The sequence below is a fragment of the Podarcis muralis genome, chromosome 1, assembly GCF_964188315.1.
Source record: "Podarcis muralis chromosome 1, rPodMur119.hap1.1, whole genome shotgun sequence".
In the NCBI taxonomy this organism is placed as follows: Eukaryota; Metazoa; Chordata; class Lepidosauria; order Squamata; family Lacertidae; genus Podarcis; species Podarcis muralis.
The window spans coordinates 105,097,252-105,111,736 of NC_135655.1; the positions used below are offsets into that span (position 1 = coordinate 105,097,252).

General features: G+C 42.1%; 1 protein-coding gene across 1 annotated transcript in view; it reads right to left on the bottom strand.

Moving 5' to 3' along the window:
• Positions 1–5,795: 5,795 nt before the first annotated feature.
• The window catches only part of CCDC148 (coiled-coil domain containing 148), a 98,627-nt gene continuing 89,937 nt past the window's right edge, over positions 5,796–14,485 (bottom strand). Inside the window, exons 14-15 of the mRNA XM_077936382.1 lie at positions 8,277–8,417; positions 5,796–7,445 (exon numbers count right to left, since the gene is read on the bottom strand). Coding sequence (XP_077792508.1) covers positions 7,293–7,445; positions 8,277–8,417 — 294 coding nt within the window. The 3' untranslated portion in view covers positions 5,796–7,292. The remainder of the gene's footprint in view (positions 7,446–8,276; positions 8,418–14,485) is intronic.

A 14,485-nucleotide genomic window follows, 5' to 3' on the forward strand; every position in this document is an offset into this window, starting at 1 on the left:
TCAGAAGGTGAATTTTGGCACTCTGTTCATTTATTTTAACGATTTCTTAGCCCACCCTTCATCATTAAATGATTATAGGCTGGTATACATAGAAAAGTATGACTAGAATTAGCTATGCAGGGAGTGGCAGAAATGTGATGGAAAGGGCAGGTACCTTTTTCTTGGAATATTGATTATATTATACAAGAGACTAAGGCCCTGCGGGACTTGACATCTTTCCGCAGGGCCTGCAAGACAGAGCTGTTCCACCAGGCCTTTGGCCAAGGCACAGTCTGACCCCCTCCTTTTGTAATTCTTCACAGAACTCTAGCCCAATGGTTGCCATCAATTTGATTTGAACTGATTTTATAATGAATTGATTTTAGAATGCTGTATTATTTTACTGTTGTTAGCCGCTCTGAGCCCGGCTTCCGCTGGGGAGGGCGGGATATTATTATTATTATTATTATTATTAATAATAATAATAATAATAATAATAATATATACCCCAAAGTACACGTACCAAACAGCATGCTGTTGTCTACTCTCTGTCAGACCCTTGAAATGATGACGGCCAACAGACACTGAAGCATTCTACAGGTCTAAACAGGCAGGAGATGGAGAAACCTAGTAGCACTGAAACAACGTCATCAATCATTGCTCATGGCTGTAACTCAGGGGTGGGGAACCTGGCACCCAGGGGCCAAATGTGCCCTTCCAGGCCCCTCTGTCCAAGCATCAGGACTCTCCCTGAGCCATGCACAAGGTCAAACCACCATTGCTCCTGCTCCATGCCCTCCTGAAGTGCTTGTGTGTGTGCACAGAAGGCTGTGACTTTTGACTGGAATGTAGGCTGCTGTAGAAGAGAGTCACAGCCGTTACTTTGCCAATTTTGGCACAACCCACTATTGGCATATGACCCCCCCCCCCCAGGAGGTTGTCCAGAAGGGAATGTAGCCCTTGGGCTGAAGAGTGTTCCCCACCACTGGTCTAGCTGGAAGCAGCTTATGCAGTAGTCATTTGAATGTCACCCAGCAGGGAAGTAGTGGCTGTTGATAATTCCTTCTCTCAGTAAACATGGTTTTCTATCCCTAACGCTGAACTAGATTGCTTTAAGAGCTAAGACCACTAGGGGCACAGAGAGAGGGAATAATCAAGGGCTACTAGTTACCTGTTGTGTAGTACAGTACGTTCCTTCCTTTTCATTTCCAGAGTTTTAGAATAATGAACTTGATCACTGCTGATATCTCCACCTCTCTAAATTGGTTTTATGATTCAGTGCTTTCCCCATTGCAAAATATCCAGGAAGCATGTTTAGGCCATTTGTTTGGGGGCAGCTATGGAAAAGTCCACAGGTGCAGATCTTTTAATTCTAGATCAGTGGGTAAAATGGGAGTGCTATATTTTAGGAACAGAAATAAAACTTTTTCCCCCCTTATTTGAAATCTGAACTAGACCTCAGAGCCTACACTGCAGAAGTCAGAGATTATTGCAGTAATCAACTGTGCCATGCTGCAATGAAAGCTGTAATTTCTGTACAGTGAATTGCAAAGAACAAAGCATCCATCACAATTCACAGAGTGCATGAACTAAGAGCTTTCTCCCAAGGTTTGGGGGAGTACGCTGTACTTTTAAAAAAATAACCCCCACACTTTGTCATTAACTCGCCAGTGCCAGTGAAAAACTAATTCCTCCCTACGTTGTCTTCTTTTTGGCACACCTCACCTAGCAATCGGGACAAGGTGGCAGCAGCAGTACCATATGGAATTATGTCATGGTGAAGAGAATGTTAAGGTTCAGCAGATAAGCCAAAAGGAAATGGGGGGGGGCAATGACATATTTTGCAAAAAGAAGAATGTATGGGTTCCGATAATATGCTTTGTCTGATGGTGCGATACTTTAGCGATTTTGTAGTTAATAGGTTATAGATTTAAACTATGTCCTTGTCAAATTCACTATCACTGGGCTGACCATGACGAAAAATGCTCTTAGATTGTTACAAAGTACATTTACAACCTCCCTAAAGCCTTTTTACCTGCTTTATTGAAGCAATTGTGCACTAAACAAAACAAAAAACAAGTGTGGCTAAATGAAGGTCGTCAAAATGGATTCCATGTCACTGGAATGCTTGACCTTTTGGATCTTCGTCAACAATTAATGTCTCCTGGCTGGTTAATTTGTTTACACCTTAAAGCTTAAATACTTTTGACTCTGATGTTCATATTGCAGTCTCTGACTGCAGGGCATATGACGCTATTGCCAAACCGCTGGATTACTGATGTGTGCCAGGGATGTTTCATATGATAAAGCATAACAGCAGCTATTTCCAGTAGAGACACATGCTGCAGTTTATGACCAGAGAATTCATATATAGGGAAAGTAAATTTTAATGGACTTTCCTATCTTCTCTATTCCTATATGATTTAACAGATGGGAAGAACTTCAGTGCCTTGATCCATGAAGCCGATCTTTGAAGAAGGCTGGTCTGTGTGTTGTCTTAGCGTCTAAGAGTATTTTTCATGTCCAGATCTTTACAGCAAGCATACAGGACATGGGGGTGGGGGAGAGGAGGCAAAGCAGCCCCACAAGAGCTGCAAGTGAACATTGAAAAATGCCTTGTACCAATTCAGACCATTATCTAGCTAAGTATTGTCCCACAATGACTGGCAGCAGATCTCCAAGGTTTCAGAGCAGTTGCTTTATCAATGAAGCCTGTGATGGGACAGAAACCTTCAATTCCTCCACCTCATCACCCCTAACAGGCTCCACCTTTTTCTTGAGAAGTGGGAGGTCTTAAGCAACAGGCCTCTAGCTTGGAATCTATCATCCATCCTCCTTTTAGAAATAACCCCAATTTTCACCCAGGCTCCCTTCATCTCCTCCAGCCCGTAATTAATTGCACTTCTCTTGTAGCCAACTTCAGAGGACACACAATATTTCCCTAAAAGAAAACCCAACACACCAGAACAACAACACTGGCCTACACTTCAGGATGTAATGCTCTATTTTCCACCAGCCCCTGCAAGATGGATATAAACCAGGTTACCACGCAGGGCTAATGTATTCCACACACTCTTGGCCATAGCCCCACCCCCCTGTAAATTGGTATAGTAATGACCTGTATCTGCATTGTAGTGCAATTTTTAAAACGCTTACAAGCTAGGGTAAGGCTGGTAGAGGGAATATGACATTTTTTTGGTAAAAGAAAGACCTGAGTTGGAAAGTTCATAAGTTTCCATCTTTGCTGTTACCTTTGTCATTTTTGAGCTGACACTCAATCACAAAAGTCTTGATACTTGAACTGATTCTTATGGGGCAACAATCACCTTTCCACCAGAAAAAACCTGCAGAAAAGGCAGGGTCAAGACAATTAGTGCTCCACTCTAGCCTTCTTTTTGTTGCAATTGGCTTTCCAAAATGTTAATCATTCTGTGACTTCATTCATTGGCTAAAACCACTGAAAGACAGGAGCAAGCTAGTGCTATAGAAAACAAATGAGAATAGCTGCTATGTCTTTTGTCTCATCTCTTGGGTTCTGTAAATGCCACAAGTCACTTTTTAAAAATGGGAACCTGGGAATAGCTTCCCCCCACCCTTGCTCCATGCTCACAGACACCGCTACATCTCCACTACTGCTAGCACCTCAATTACTGCTGTCCCAAAGCCTACACACATAGAATGAACGGGCACAATCATCTTGAGAGCTGCAGCTAGATAGTTGCAGAGATAGAATAAAAAACTGATCAGAAGATTATGAATAGATAGAAAGAACAAGAACAAAGGTTTTACAAATTCTCACATTTGCCTTTGAACTCCAACGCCAACCTCTCACAATTACACATTAGTTTTGCTCGGCCTCATTATACAGCACCCTTTACATTTCGTGATGCTACCAAGAACCAAGTTAAGGTTTATATTTAGGATATTGTCCATGGTGACAGCCGCTGAAGAATTATTACTATATTAAGTGCCACGTGAAATCAGCACTTAAGTCCACTAAAGAGTCATGCTGTTGTGTGGTCAGCCCCGTTTTGGTATCTGAGGCAAATGACAAGATGGCATCCCCTTCTTGTTCCATGTACAGAAACTGACTAGACAAGTAAATGGTTAGCAGCAGGCTGGTTTAGGGGGTCCAGGACAGTTCTGTCCTCCAACACAGGGGCATGGTCAGGGGGGTTAGGAGGACTAGCTAGGGGTTTGCCTAATCATAGGGTTGTCTCTGATATTGTGGAAATGGCCTTTCTTTAAAGGACATAGAAACATGTGGCAAGAATGGTAGCCAGTCCTGGTACGTCCCCCCCCCCCCCATGCACACACATACAAACACACATACACATTCTATCTATCTATCTTTCCCGACTGAAAGAATTGTAGTTCCTCATCAGAATCCTGGATTTGCCTGAAGCGACGGTGGGGGAAGGGAACAAAAGGGAAGGCATGTTTGAAAGCGGCCATTTTAAATAACAGCAGAAGTCTGAATAAAGCATGACTAGAGGGACGCAGAGAAGCTGTGAGGTTTTGAAGGAGCCATGAGGGGCTGCAGGAGCTTAAGCGACCTGTGAAGGCACAGAGGCGGACTGTGTGAAGTGTAAAGGGAGGGGTGTGGGAGTTAGCAAGGGCATTGGGGTAATGTGAGCAGGGGCGGCAGCCCCTAGTACCGTACTTATATACATAGAGCTTGAACCATGCACCCATTATGATCTTAAGGACATGTATACACATACTTTGCATGTACCCGTCAAAATATATCCTGAAAACCAGCACAAATGTGATTCAAAATCTTCTGAGTAACTCAGCTGCAGAAAGTCCACCATCTGTAGTTTTGCATCAACCCTGTTCAAGAAAATTATATGCAAATTATGTTAATTGCATGCAGCTCAACCATGCAAATCAGCTCCAGGCCTCCAGATTATGACATATTCAATGTTGTTACCTTCCACCGTCCTAGAAAATCTTTGTGGAAAGGCAGAATCCTTATATACCAAGTGGTTGCCACATTCATTGAAGGGAGAAAAGGAATTCAACAAGATGGGAACAAACCAGAAGGAAAATAGCTGAGGAAGCTATTTTAATTGGACCCAGCAAGCTACCTCTTCCAAACCCCTTTCCTGAGCTCCAGGGACTGTTCTTCTGTCCTACTCAGAATTACAGCGACAGATTCCTAAATGATGGTGACTGGGAACATTCTGTCTGTGTTTATTCACTGCTTCCGGGCATTATCATTGCTATGAGTCACTACCGTTGCCCAGGCCTAACCTAACACAGCAGTTGCTTTAAAATTCACATTCCACCTCAGATAGGATTAACTAGAATAATAGTTAGTAGACCATATATTTGGGGCTGCTGAAATAGGAAGAGGGCTGTTTACTTCGTCAGAGTTTGCACTGCATGTACTTCAACAGAAATCGACACAAGCAAAACTGGGTATATGACAAGCTCAGCAGTCATTCCTGCTCTGAAATATTCTCTCATCGGATTCATGCACACTTTCCATTTTACATGGACACAAAGCACTGAGAAAGCTTAAGAAGGTTCATGAAATTATACCCAGGACCATAAGAGATGTGTGTTTATATAAGTGTGTGTGTGTGTGTGTGTGTGTGTGTGTGTGTGTGTGTGTGTGTAAAATGGTGGTATTTTTCTCTGCAGGCTGGATAACTCTAACAGAGAAGCTTCCTCCTCACGGTAGAGTTCTTCCCAAAATTCCCCGTAGGGCTTTTCTATACAGTGGAGAACTAGCAAGTCAGAAAATGACTGTGAACAACTGAGTTAAGGACTTGGCTGTCAGCACAAACCAGGACAAATCGTGTTCAGTCATCAAGTCTGTTTAACTATGATTAAGCCCTGCTGGGACCTGCAGGGCTGTGCCTCTCGGCTACAATTGAATCCTCTGAGAAAATGGTAGGGCTGGGACTGACATTTGAAATGTGCCTGCACTGAGCTCTACAATTTATTTTCCCAGTCCCTTAAGTGAGGCTGCAAAATTTAGAAACACTGCATCAAAAAGATAGCTGTCACACAGAGCCTTATAAAATACATTGTTGCATGGCATTTGTGTGAGTGTATACATACACACACAAACACACAACTTGCCAAGACGGAACCTGCATCCAGTTCTTAATCCCAGAAATAAATTGTTTGAACTGTGGCTAATTGGCAGGCTACAGATTTTATGCACCTTGTTTACATATCTTTCATATGCATGCTGCATAAGGTCTGGGAATGCTTTTAGTGTTATAAAATGAAATGAATTATCAAGTTCACTTTCATCTAGCAGAACAAACAGGGTTCTTTGCTGTGCCATAATAAAGACCCCCATAGCTGAAATGTTCTTTCTAATTTTGTAATTTATTCTCAAGGGCTAATTTGCAAAATGAAATTGTTTGGATGATTGGTTTGCAGTAAACATGATGAATCAAATTGTCTGCCACAAGTGGAGAATAAGCTTATATTTCCATTTATAATAATAATCAAGCAAGAATAGTGCATATTAATAAAACTAGAATATTCTCTTTTTGAAAAATACAAAATCACGTTATGCAACATGCAGTGGAAGTGATGTGGGATACTACTGAGCGGGTGCTGCAAACCATTTTAGATTTTATGTGCAAGGTTTAATAAGCAAGCAAACCCAATCTGGAGGAAATATGCCCCACTAAAGACCTAACTACATTCTGCTGTCCCTGTATTGCGGAATGTTCTACATGCAAGACGAAAAAGGACATGGCATTTGCATCTCCATAGATTCCTATTGGCTGGAAAGTTACTTCAAGGATAAAGGAGACATATGAGGGAGAAGTCAAAGGCTGCATACAGATGTATAACCCAGACTTTTCTGGTTCAAGTCCAACACTCTACTCCAGGAGTAGCCAACGTGCTACTCTCCAGATATTGTTGGACTTTCGCTTCCATTGTCCTTGACTGACATGTGGTCCATTACCATGCGGAAGGCTCTACGCTGGCTACCCCGATGCAAATAATTCGGTTCATTCCTACGTGGATGTGTGTCTCCAGCAGTTTTGCTTTGCAGATTTTCATCTAAAAGAATGATTTCACCTGAAATAATTAGACTTGAAGCTTCAGTAAACTGTGTTGCCAAGAATGTGCTGTCAACAGAGCAGTGCTCAAGATTGTCGGGGAGTGTTAAAACGGTCTAATGAGCACTTCTTGGCAATACATTTTCACCAACATGACTCAGCCACAGTAACAGAACCCTTCACGACTTAGTATCCAACTTATTTCCTGAATTAAAATAGTTTATTCAAGGATTCTTAATAGACTATTTCAAAAGATTCTGAATCTTTGATTAGTGCCTAGTTGTACATTTTAAAGACTACGGACTCCATGTCTTTCCTTGGAAGTTTGGGTGGAGGGATTTTAGGCAAAAGCTCCTGAGCGTAAAGTGTTTTATGTAGTCCAGCTTCTCGTAGAGCTAGCTCCACACGAACCCGGGTGTCAGAAATGATCTGTTAAAAAAAGGGAAAAAATAGGATGCTTATATATATGAATCTGTAGGTATCGATTTTGAGCGAGTCATCTTGAAAGGAGCAGCATTGATTGCAATGCCATTTAATAAAAAGGCAACATATAACATACTAGCCTATTTGGTATTAGCCAGACGTGTATGGATAGTTTTGGATTACAGAAACATATACAGTAGAATCTCCACCTGACACATATGCCTAGATACTTCTGGGGAGTAGGACATGCACCTATTGAACAGCTATTGAACACACAGGTACAGAATACAGTGCATGGTAACATGCATGCAACTGTAGGTGCGAATTCAGGGCACTTAAATCCCAAATCTGCCTTCCAATATCTTATTACAATATTGTAATGTGCTTGTATAGACAAATGGCTACTGCAGAGTAAAAATATTGGCTGCTGCAGACTAAAAATATTGCAGCAGGCAGGCAACAATGGTGGTCAGAAGGAACTGATAACAGGGCAAAAAGTAAGCAAGAGCCGCAGTAGAGAAAGGTAGTACATAGAGAAGTGCCTCCTTGATTTGAATTTGGGTGTTCAGACATCCTTAAACAAACAGGAGACTCCAAGCACAGCATAAATGCAGCTCTAGGGCTGAGCAAAACTGGCCTCATGCAAAAGGGTTGACACTCTACCCTGTAACCCAATGAAGACTCCTAAAAATCGGGGGGGGGGGGTCTTTACGTTTCAGATACCTATATCTCCCACCTCCAGTGGTTTCCCACACAAAGCATAATTACTCCCTGCATTTAACCTTTTTGCTGTTGGTGTGGATGCGCACACACACATCAGGCAGGATGGGCAACTACCTGGTCATTAGTGAATGTATGCAACTCAAACAGAGGCTTTAGCAGAACAAATTCTTCTTCTGTTCCAATGCCCATCCGAGCTTTAGATGCCACTGTGTCGGCCATCATTCTCGCAGGGTCAAACTCTGCAACAACAGCAACCTAAGAGAGATGTGGAAATCGTCAGCAGTGCAAATATTTTGTGCGACCCAACCTTAAGATCACACCTTCCTGTTTCCATGCAGTAGGTCCAGCAGACAAAGGACGCACCATTTGATCTTTTTCGTCATTCTTTCCACCTAGTTAGGAAGGTCTGAGAGAAAACATGTTAAGGCAGAAAAGGAGGAAGACAGTATGTTTGAAGAATGAAAGTTATGGAATTGATAAGGAAGTTCTTTCTTCTAGAAATGCCATTGCTTGTCAGAATAAATCAACCAATGATTCCATACCAACAATGTTCAAGTGTCCCCAAAGCCACATCCAGTTGGTCCAGAAGAATACCATACTTGAGGGTACTGAAAGCTGCTAAGAGGTCCAGAAAAACAAACAGGAATAAACTCTTCCGGTTCAACTACCTAGTGTAGATAGTCTTCCTGGGTCAACAAGGCTATCTCAGTCCTGAATATGTGCTGGAAACCAAACTGAAATGCATATAAGTAATAAGTATTATCCAGAAACTTTTGCAGTTGAGGAACCACCACACTCATAAGCACCTTATCCTAAAAAAGAGACTAGCTGGAAATTATCCAGCACAGTTAGATATAAAGGGATTTAACAAGGGCTTTTAGATACGAGGTCTCATCATGATTAGCATTAAACCCACTGAAACTTCATTCTCTTTCAAGGAAGCATTTACCACATATTGTACCTATTAGCCAGGCCTCCTCTGACTTCACCTTTAGGCGCCTGGAGGAGCAAGAATGAAGTACACAAGTGATTGGCTTCACTCTTCCACACCCTTGCACCTCACAAATTGCAAATTATACATAAAAAGCAGCTGCCAATAAAACTATCACCATTGTAGCATATGTGGGATAACGAGTCTCATATAACCAACATGCTGAAGTGTAATTAATGCATGAAGGGGTTAAGACCATAGAGTAAGCTGTCCTACCAGGCTTAGCATGGGTTACTCCCCTCACCTTGGAAGGAACGTATTGTTGTATCTTAGTCTACCTGATGAACTCAGTGGGCAAAGAGGCTAAGTTGGTTGCTGCAGCTTAGTCACATGACTCTCACAAATCATTCTTGTGCTCCTATACCATTAATGTAGGAACCTTCACCACTTTGGAACTAAACAAAGTTTTATTGTGACTTTACTGACTGATGTATGGAAAAGCACACGAACCTGACCTTTGGAGACTTTGCAAATAAATGAATTTTTAAATTACTAAACATGTGGTATTTTCCTACGCTGGGGGAAGAGGGAAGTTTTGGGACTGACAAGGGCATATTTTTAAAGGTCTAACAGCCTGTATTTTCATGCTTTACTTTGCTGCATATTTTGTGATTTTAAATCTCTGTTGAGGTTCTCTCACCAAAGAGTACTTGCCCCAAGCTTGGATCTTGGTATCCAAGGAATTCTCTTTTTATACCTATTTTTTCCTTGAACCAACAGCATCACGGCTGGAATGGATGGAAGCAATATTATATACAAAGTACTATTTTGATCATGAAATAGGAGGACACGGATTGTACCACTTGGTGATATACAATTTTAATGACTTTCTATTGGGGAGGGGTGGGGTTATGCTGCTCCTCTCCACAGATTTAAATAACAGAAGAAGGTCACAAGTGTGCTACCTTTGTCACTGCTGAACCCAGTGGCCACAATCTTCCATAATCCATGCACTCAAGAGTGTGTTAGAAGGGGCTCTATGTGCATATTGATGTACTCGCATAGGTTTCCTCCATGTGGGGTGGGATCCTGGACCACTCCTCATGTGTAAGAGGACTATGAACACACATTGGCTAGACACATCAGTGGTAGAGACCAGAGGCGGATTTAGGGCAGCATGACTGGTTCAGTTACACTGGGCATGGAGCCTCAAGAGTGCCATAACTATTAATTAAAATGGAGCTTGAAAGGCAGGGAGACCAAATTTTGGCATCGCACAGGACACAGCTGAAATTTGAGACCCCAATGCCCACCAACTGCAGGGACAAGGCTAGTCCACACAGTCCCATGAGTCCATCAAGCCTTATTTCAGTGCACTGAAATAATCTTCTGAACTTTCTCAGTAGTAATGGCCCTTTGGCCATTTCTGGAAAAAGAAGTCTTTGAACTAATTGAACTAATGAAATAATGTAACATAAAGGAAGCCTCATATATCAAACACAAAGAAAAGAAATCCAGAACTACCTAGGCAAGCTTTTAAAAGCCAGCTCTTGCAGATTCAGGCACATAGCCAGGAGTCATCCATCAAAAATGGCGTCCAGCTGGAATTTTTGGAAGTTGGTTAAAATTAACTGCACCCACTGGAAAACCCAATCCTTAGCCATTTCAACTGTGGGGTCTACCAAGAACTGATACTAGCTGTTCTTTCTGTGTCCTTGGCATTCCAAAGTAAACATGAGCTTCATATAGTAAAACATAGCTTCCTTTACCTCAGATGGTTCCTCTATTCAGATATTTCAGTTATTCATACAACACTAAGGGTGAACAGGGACCAGCTTTCTGTAAAAGCCCTTTCATCGAATAAAAGTGAACAGGAAAGCAGACCGATGGCAGCTGGTAACTTCCCTTTTATGTATGGTTTTATTTGATGAGTCACTTTAGAGGTTCATAGGATTGAGCATTCACCACAGGAAGGCTGGGGGGAAAGCTAACAAGCAGACTGGCTTAACTCTTTAGCTAAGGCAGCCTTTACCAATCTGCTGTCTTCCTAATGTTTTGAGCTACAACTCCTATCAGCCCCAGCCAGCGTGGTGGCATTGGGTGGGGCTGATGGGAGTTGTAGTTCATAGCATCTGGTGGACACCAAGTTGGCAAAGGCCAAGCTAAGGTTTTTGCCCATTTCATATCCCTTCCTTCCACATTTGTGTTTTTTGATGGTCATTGGACACAGAACTAAAGAAATTCTGAATATTAAACGGTAGATAAGCACCTGAAATAAAAGTACCAGAAGGCTTGCATGATTCTCGCTCACTGCTGCCATACAAACTCACTTCTGCAGCACAAGTCTGCAACAAATTATTGTTTGTTAGTTTAAAAACGACTTGTTCCCTTCGCATTGTATCCCAAACACTCCTGCAATAATGCCACATCTGAAAGGAGCTACATTGAATATAGAGTAATTTAAAAGATGAGTTGTGGATCTTTTATATGCCTCTGGAACCTGAAAAATAACCTTTTACAAAATCACACCACTTGAGAGGGGTCTTTTATAGTTGCTGTGTGGAGACTACCATCATATAATTTCAACATGCAAACTGACCCTGGATTTGCTAGCCTCAAAACACTTGTTCTGCCTCTCTCCTCGTGATACACTATGCGCCAAGTTGCTAAGACAGTTTTTTAAGGCTGCAGAATGTGTTGTCATTCAGTATATGTAGACATAGGCTAATGGTGTTTTGAGGGGAAGAGGACCCAGCAAGAGCCCTGAGTATAAATCAATCTGAAGTAGAGCACAGTTGCTGACATATCTAATCAAGTGACTAATGCAAGAAAAAATACTGAGGAGCAAGCCAGGGAGTAGTTTGGATGTGGCTTTTTTTCCAGAAACAGATCCTGTTTGTATCAGTTTGAAGTCACAGATAAGAGGATGGCATCATGGGGACCAAAACATAGATCAATACTGTAAAGCCTGCCAATTGCAAGGGGACAAGAGCAGTAAAGGCACAATTCAGTTATGACAAAAACCGCAAGTCAGTTAACTGGTGAGAATAATAACTGTAGGTTTAAAATGTGGGTTCTTATTGAAGTAGTGTCTTGTGAAAGGATGCTTAGCAGGAAAAGAGTTCATTTAAAATTGTCTGTGGTGGTTGTTTCTTTTTATCTAAGCGATGCAGTCAAGCTTGAAGCAATTTGTTATGCTTTTGTGAGATAAATTGTAGTTATGTTTGTTAAAGGTAAAGGTACCCCTGCCCGTACGGGCCAGTCTTGACAGACTCTAGGGTTGTGCGCCCATCTCACTTAAGAAGCCAGGGGCCAGCGCTGTCCGGAGACACTTCCGGGTCACGTGGCCAGCGTGACATCGCTGCTCTGGCGAGCCAGAGCCGCACACGGAAACGCCGTTTACCTTCCCGCTAGTAAGCGGTCCCTATTTATCTACTTGCACCCGGGAGTGCTTTAGAACTGCTAGGTTGGCAGGCGCTGGGACTGAGCAACGGGAGCGCACCCCGCCGCGGGGATTCGAACCGCCGACCATGCGATCGGCAAGTCCTAGGCGCGGAGGTTTTACCCACAGCGCCACCCGCATCCCAGTTATGTTTGTTAGTTGCCATTTAAAATATCACCTGCAGTAAGATACTGCAAATTACCATATTTTTCCGTATATAAGACACCCAAATGTATAAGATTCCCCCTATTTGGTGGGACTCCAAATTAATAAAACATTCAATGTATAAGACGAGCCCCAATTTTAAACCTAATTTTTTTGGTAAAAAACAACAACCCTAGTCTTATACACAGAAAAATACGGTAATTTTAAAAACAAATGGTTCTGTTGGACCACTAGCTTATTAACCAGTGCAACCGATCTAGCAGTGGCATAAGAAGACCCTCCCCTGCCCCTCCGATCTGGCCCTAGAACCTAAGATTCTTCCTAGTACTGCTGCACCTGCAGCAGCCATAGCTGCTGCTGCGCCTGCACATATTCCCTGCCCAAGCATAGTTCAGATGTGCCATGCAAAATTTTAATAACGTGGTCAGAATGGAGGCTGAGCAGTTATCTATTTGGAGGGCAGGACTGCTATCAGTTCTACCCACGGGATCCCACAGGGCCTTAGCCAGAACACTCTTTGCCTCTCAGCAAGAAAATGGCACTCATAACTACAGCTAGATCAGTATTTAGATAATCAACCACATCCTGCAACTTCAAAAGGCAAACCTCATGGGGGGGGGGGGGAATCAAAGTCACGCCAATGCTTTTGGCAAATTAATATTTTGATGCAACTTGAGCACTTGGTTAGTTTCCCCCTATGAGTGGGCTAGGGCCTGATGAATAAACACCTTCCAAAACTAAGAAATAGTGTAATATTTTAAAAGTGAAAAGCAATTTCAAGCCAAAGTCCATTGATTTCCCACCCTGCCCCACACAAGACATATTGCAGACCTGGGACAATGTGGTGACTCCAGCTGAAAACAGAAATTGAGTCATGATGTGAAAGGAGTAACACCAAGAAACATAATTACACTCCAGCAGATTCATAAAAAGGCTGGAAAAAACCCAAACAAGCTCTACTTTAACTTCTTGTTTGAAAAAAAGATCAGGAAAATACTCCTGGCAAATGCAAAAAGAATGCAGTCATCTTAGGTCAGGAAAGAAGAAACTAGGCACTGCATGCTGTTATACACTCACGTGGCTGGAATGAATCTTAAATTCTCCATCCAGCTTTTGAAATATTACAGGGATGTGCCTTTTGTCTGGCTTATTTACAAAAACATTTGTGGTCAAAACAGCATTCAATGAGCCTGGCCCATTCAGCTCAAAGTAATTTAAGCGACCGACACTTTCCCAGGTATAAGTACCCGTGAGTTCACATATAGAAGTGGGATTTATAATAGCTTTGGTACTGATTTATGCTTGTTGAGTTCAGCCTCCATAGTCATATAAACAGGAATGCTGGACAAAGCCCTTTCTAGGCTCTCTGTATTCCCAGCCATATGTTCTGTTCAACACAGAAATTGTAGCACATTTTCCTGCATCTTCTCGCTTGGTTCACACAGTCACAAGTGAAGTGAGAGGCAACTTCTGTCTATTCCTAACCAGTCTCCTACCAATCAGCAACATTATTTTGGCTTTATTTCAATGAACGCTTCCTTGAGAGTAAGTTTCATTGACCACAATGGAACTTACTTCTAAGTAAACATTCATAGAATTGTGCTCTTGGGCATTTAATTCTGACACAGTTCAAGTAACTGGTTTACTGGAAGAATGAAGGAATAAGTTTCTTGCAGAGAAGTTAAGCATTCTCCTTTTTCAGAAACTATAAATGCTGCCAACCCAAAATATTAAATTCAAGAACTAACCAAAACTATTAATTGTGTGTTTTAATGCCATTTTCAT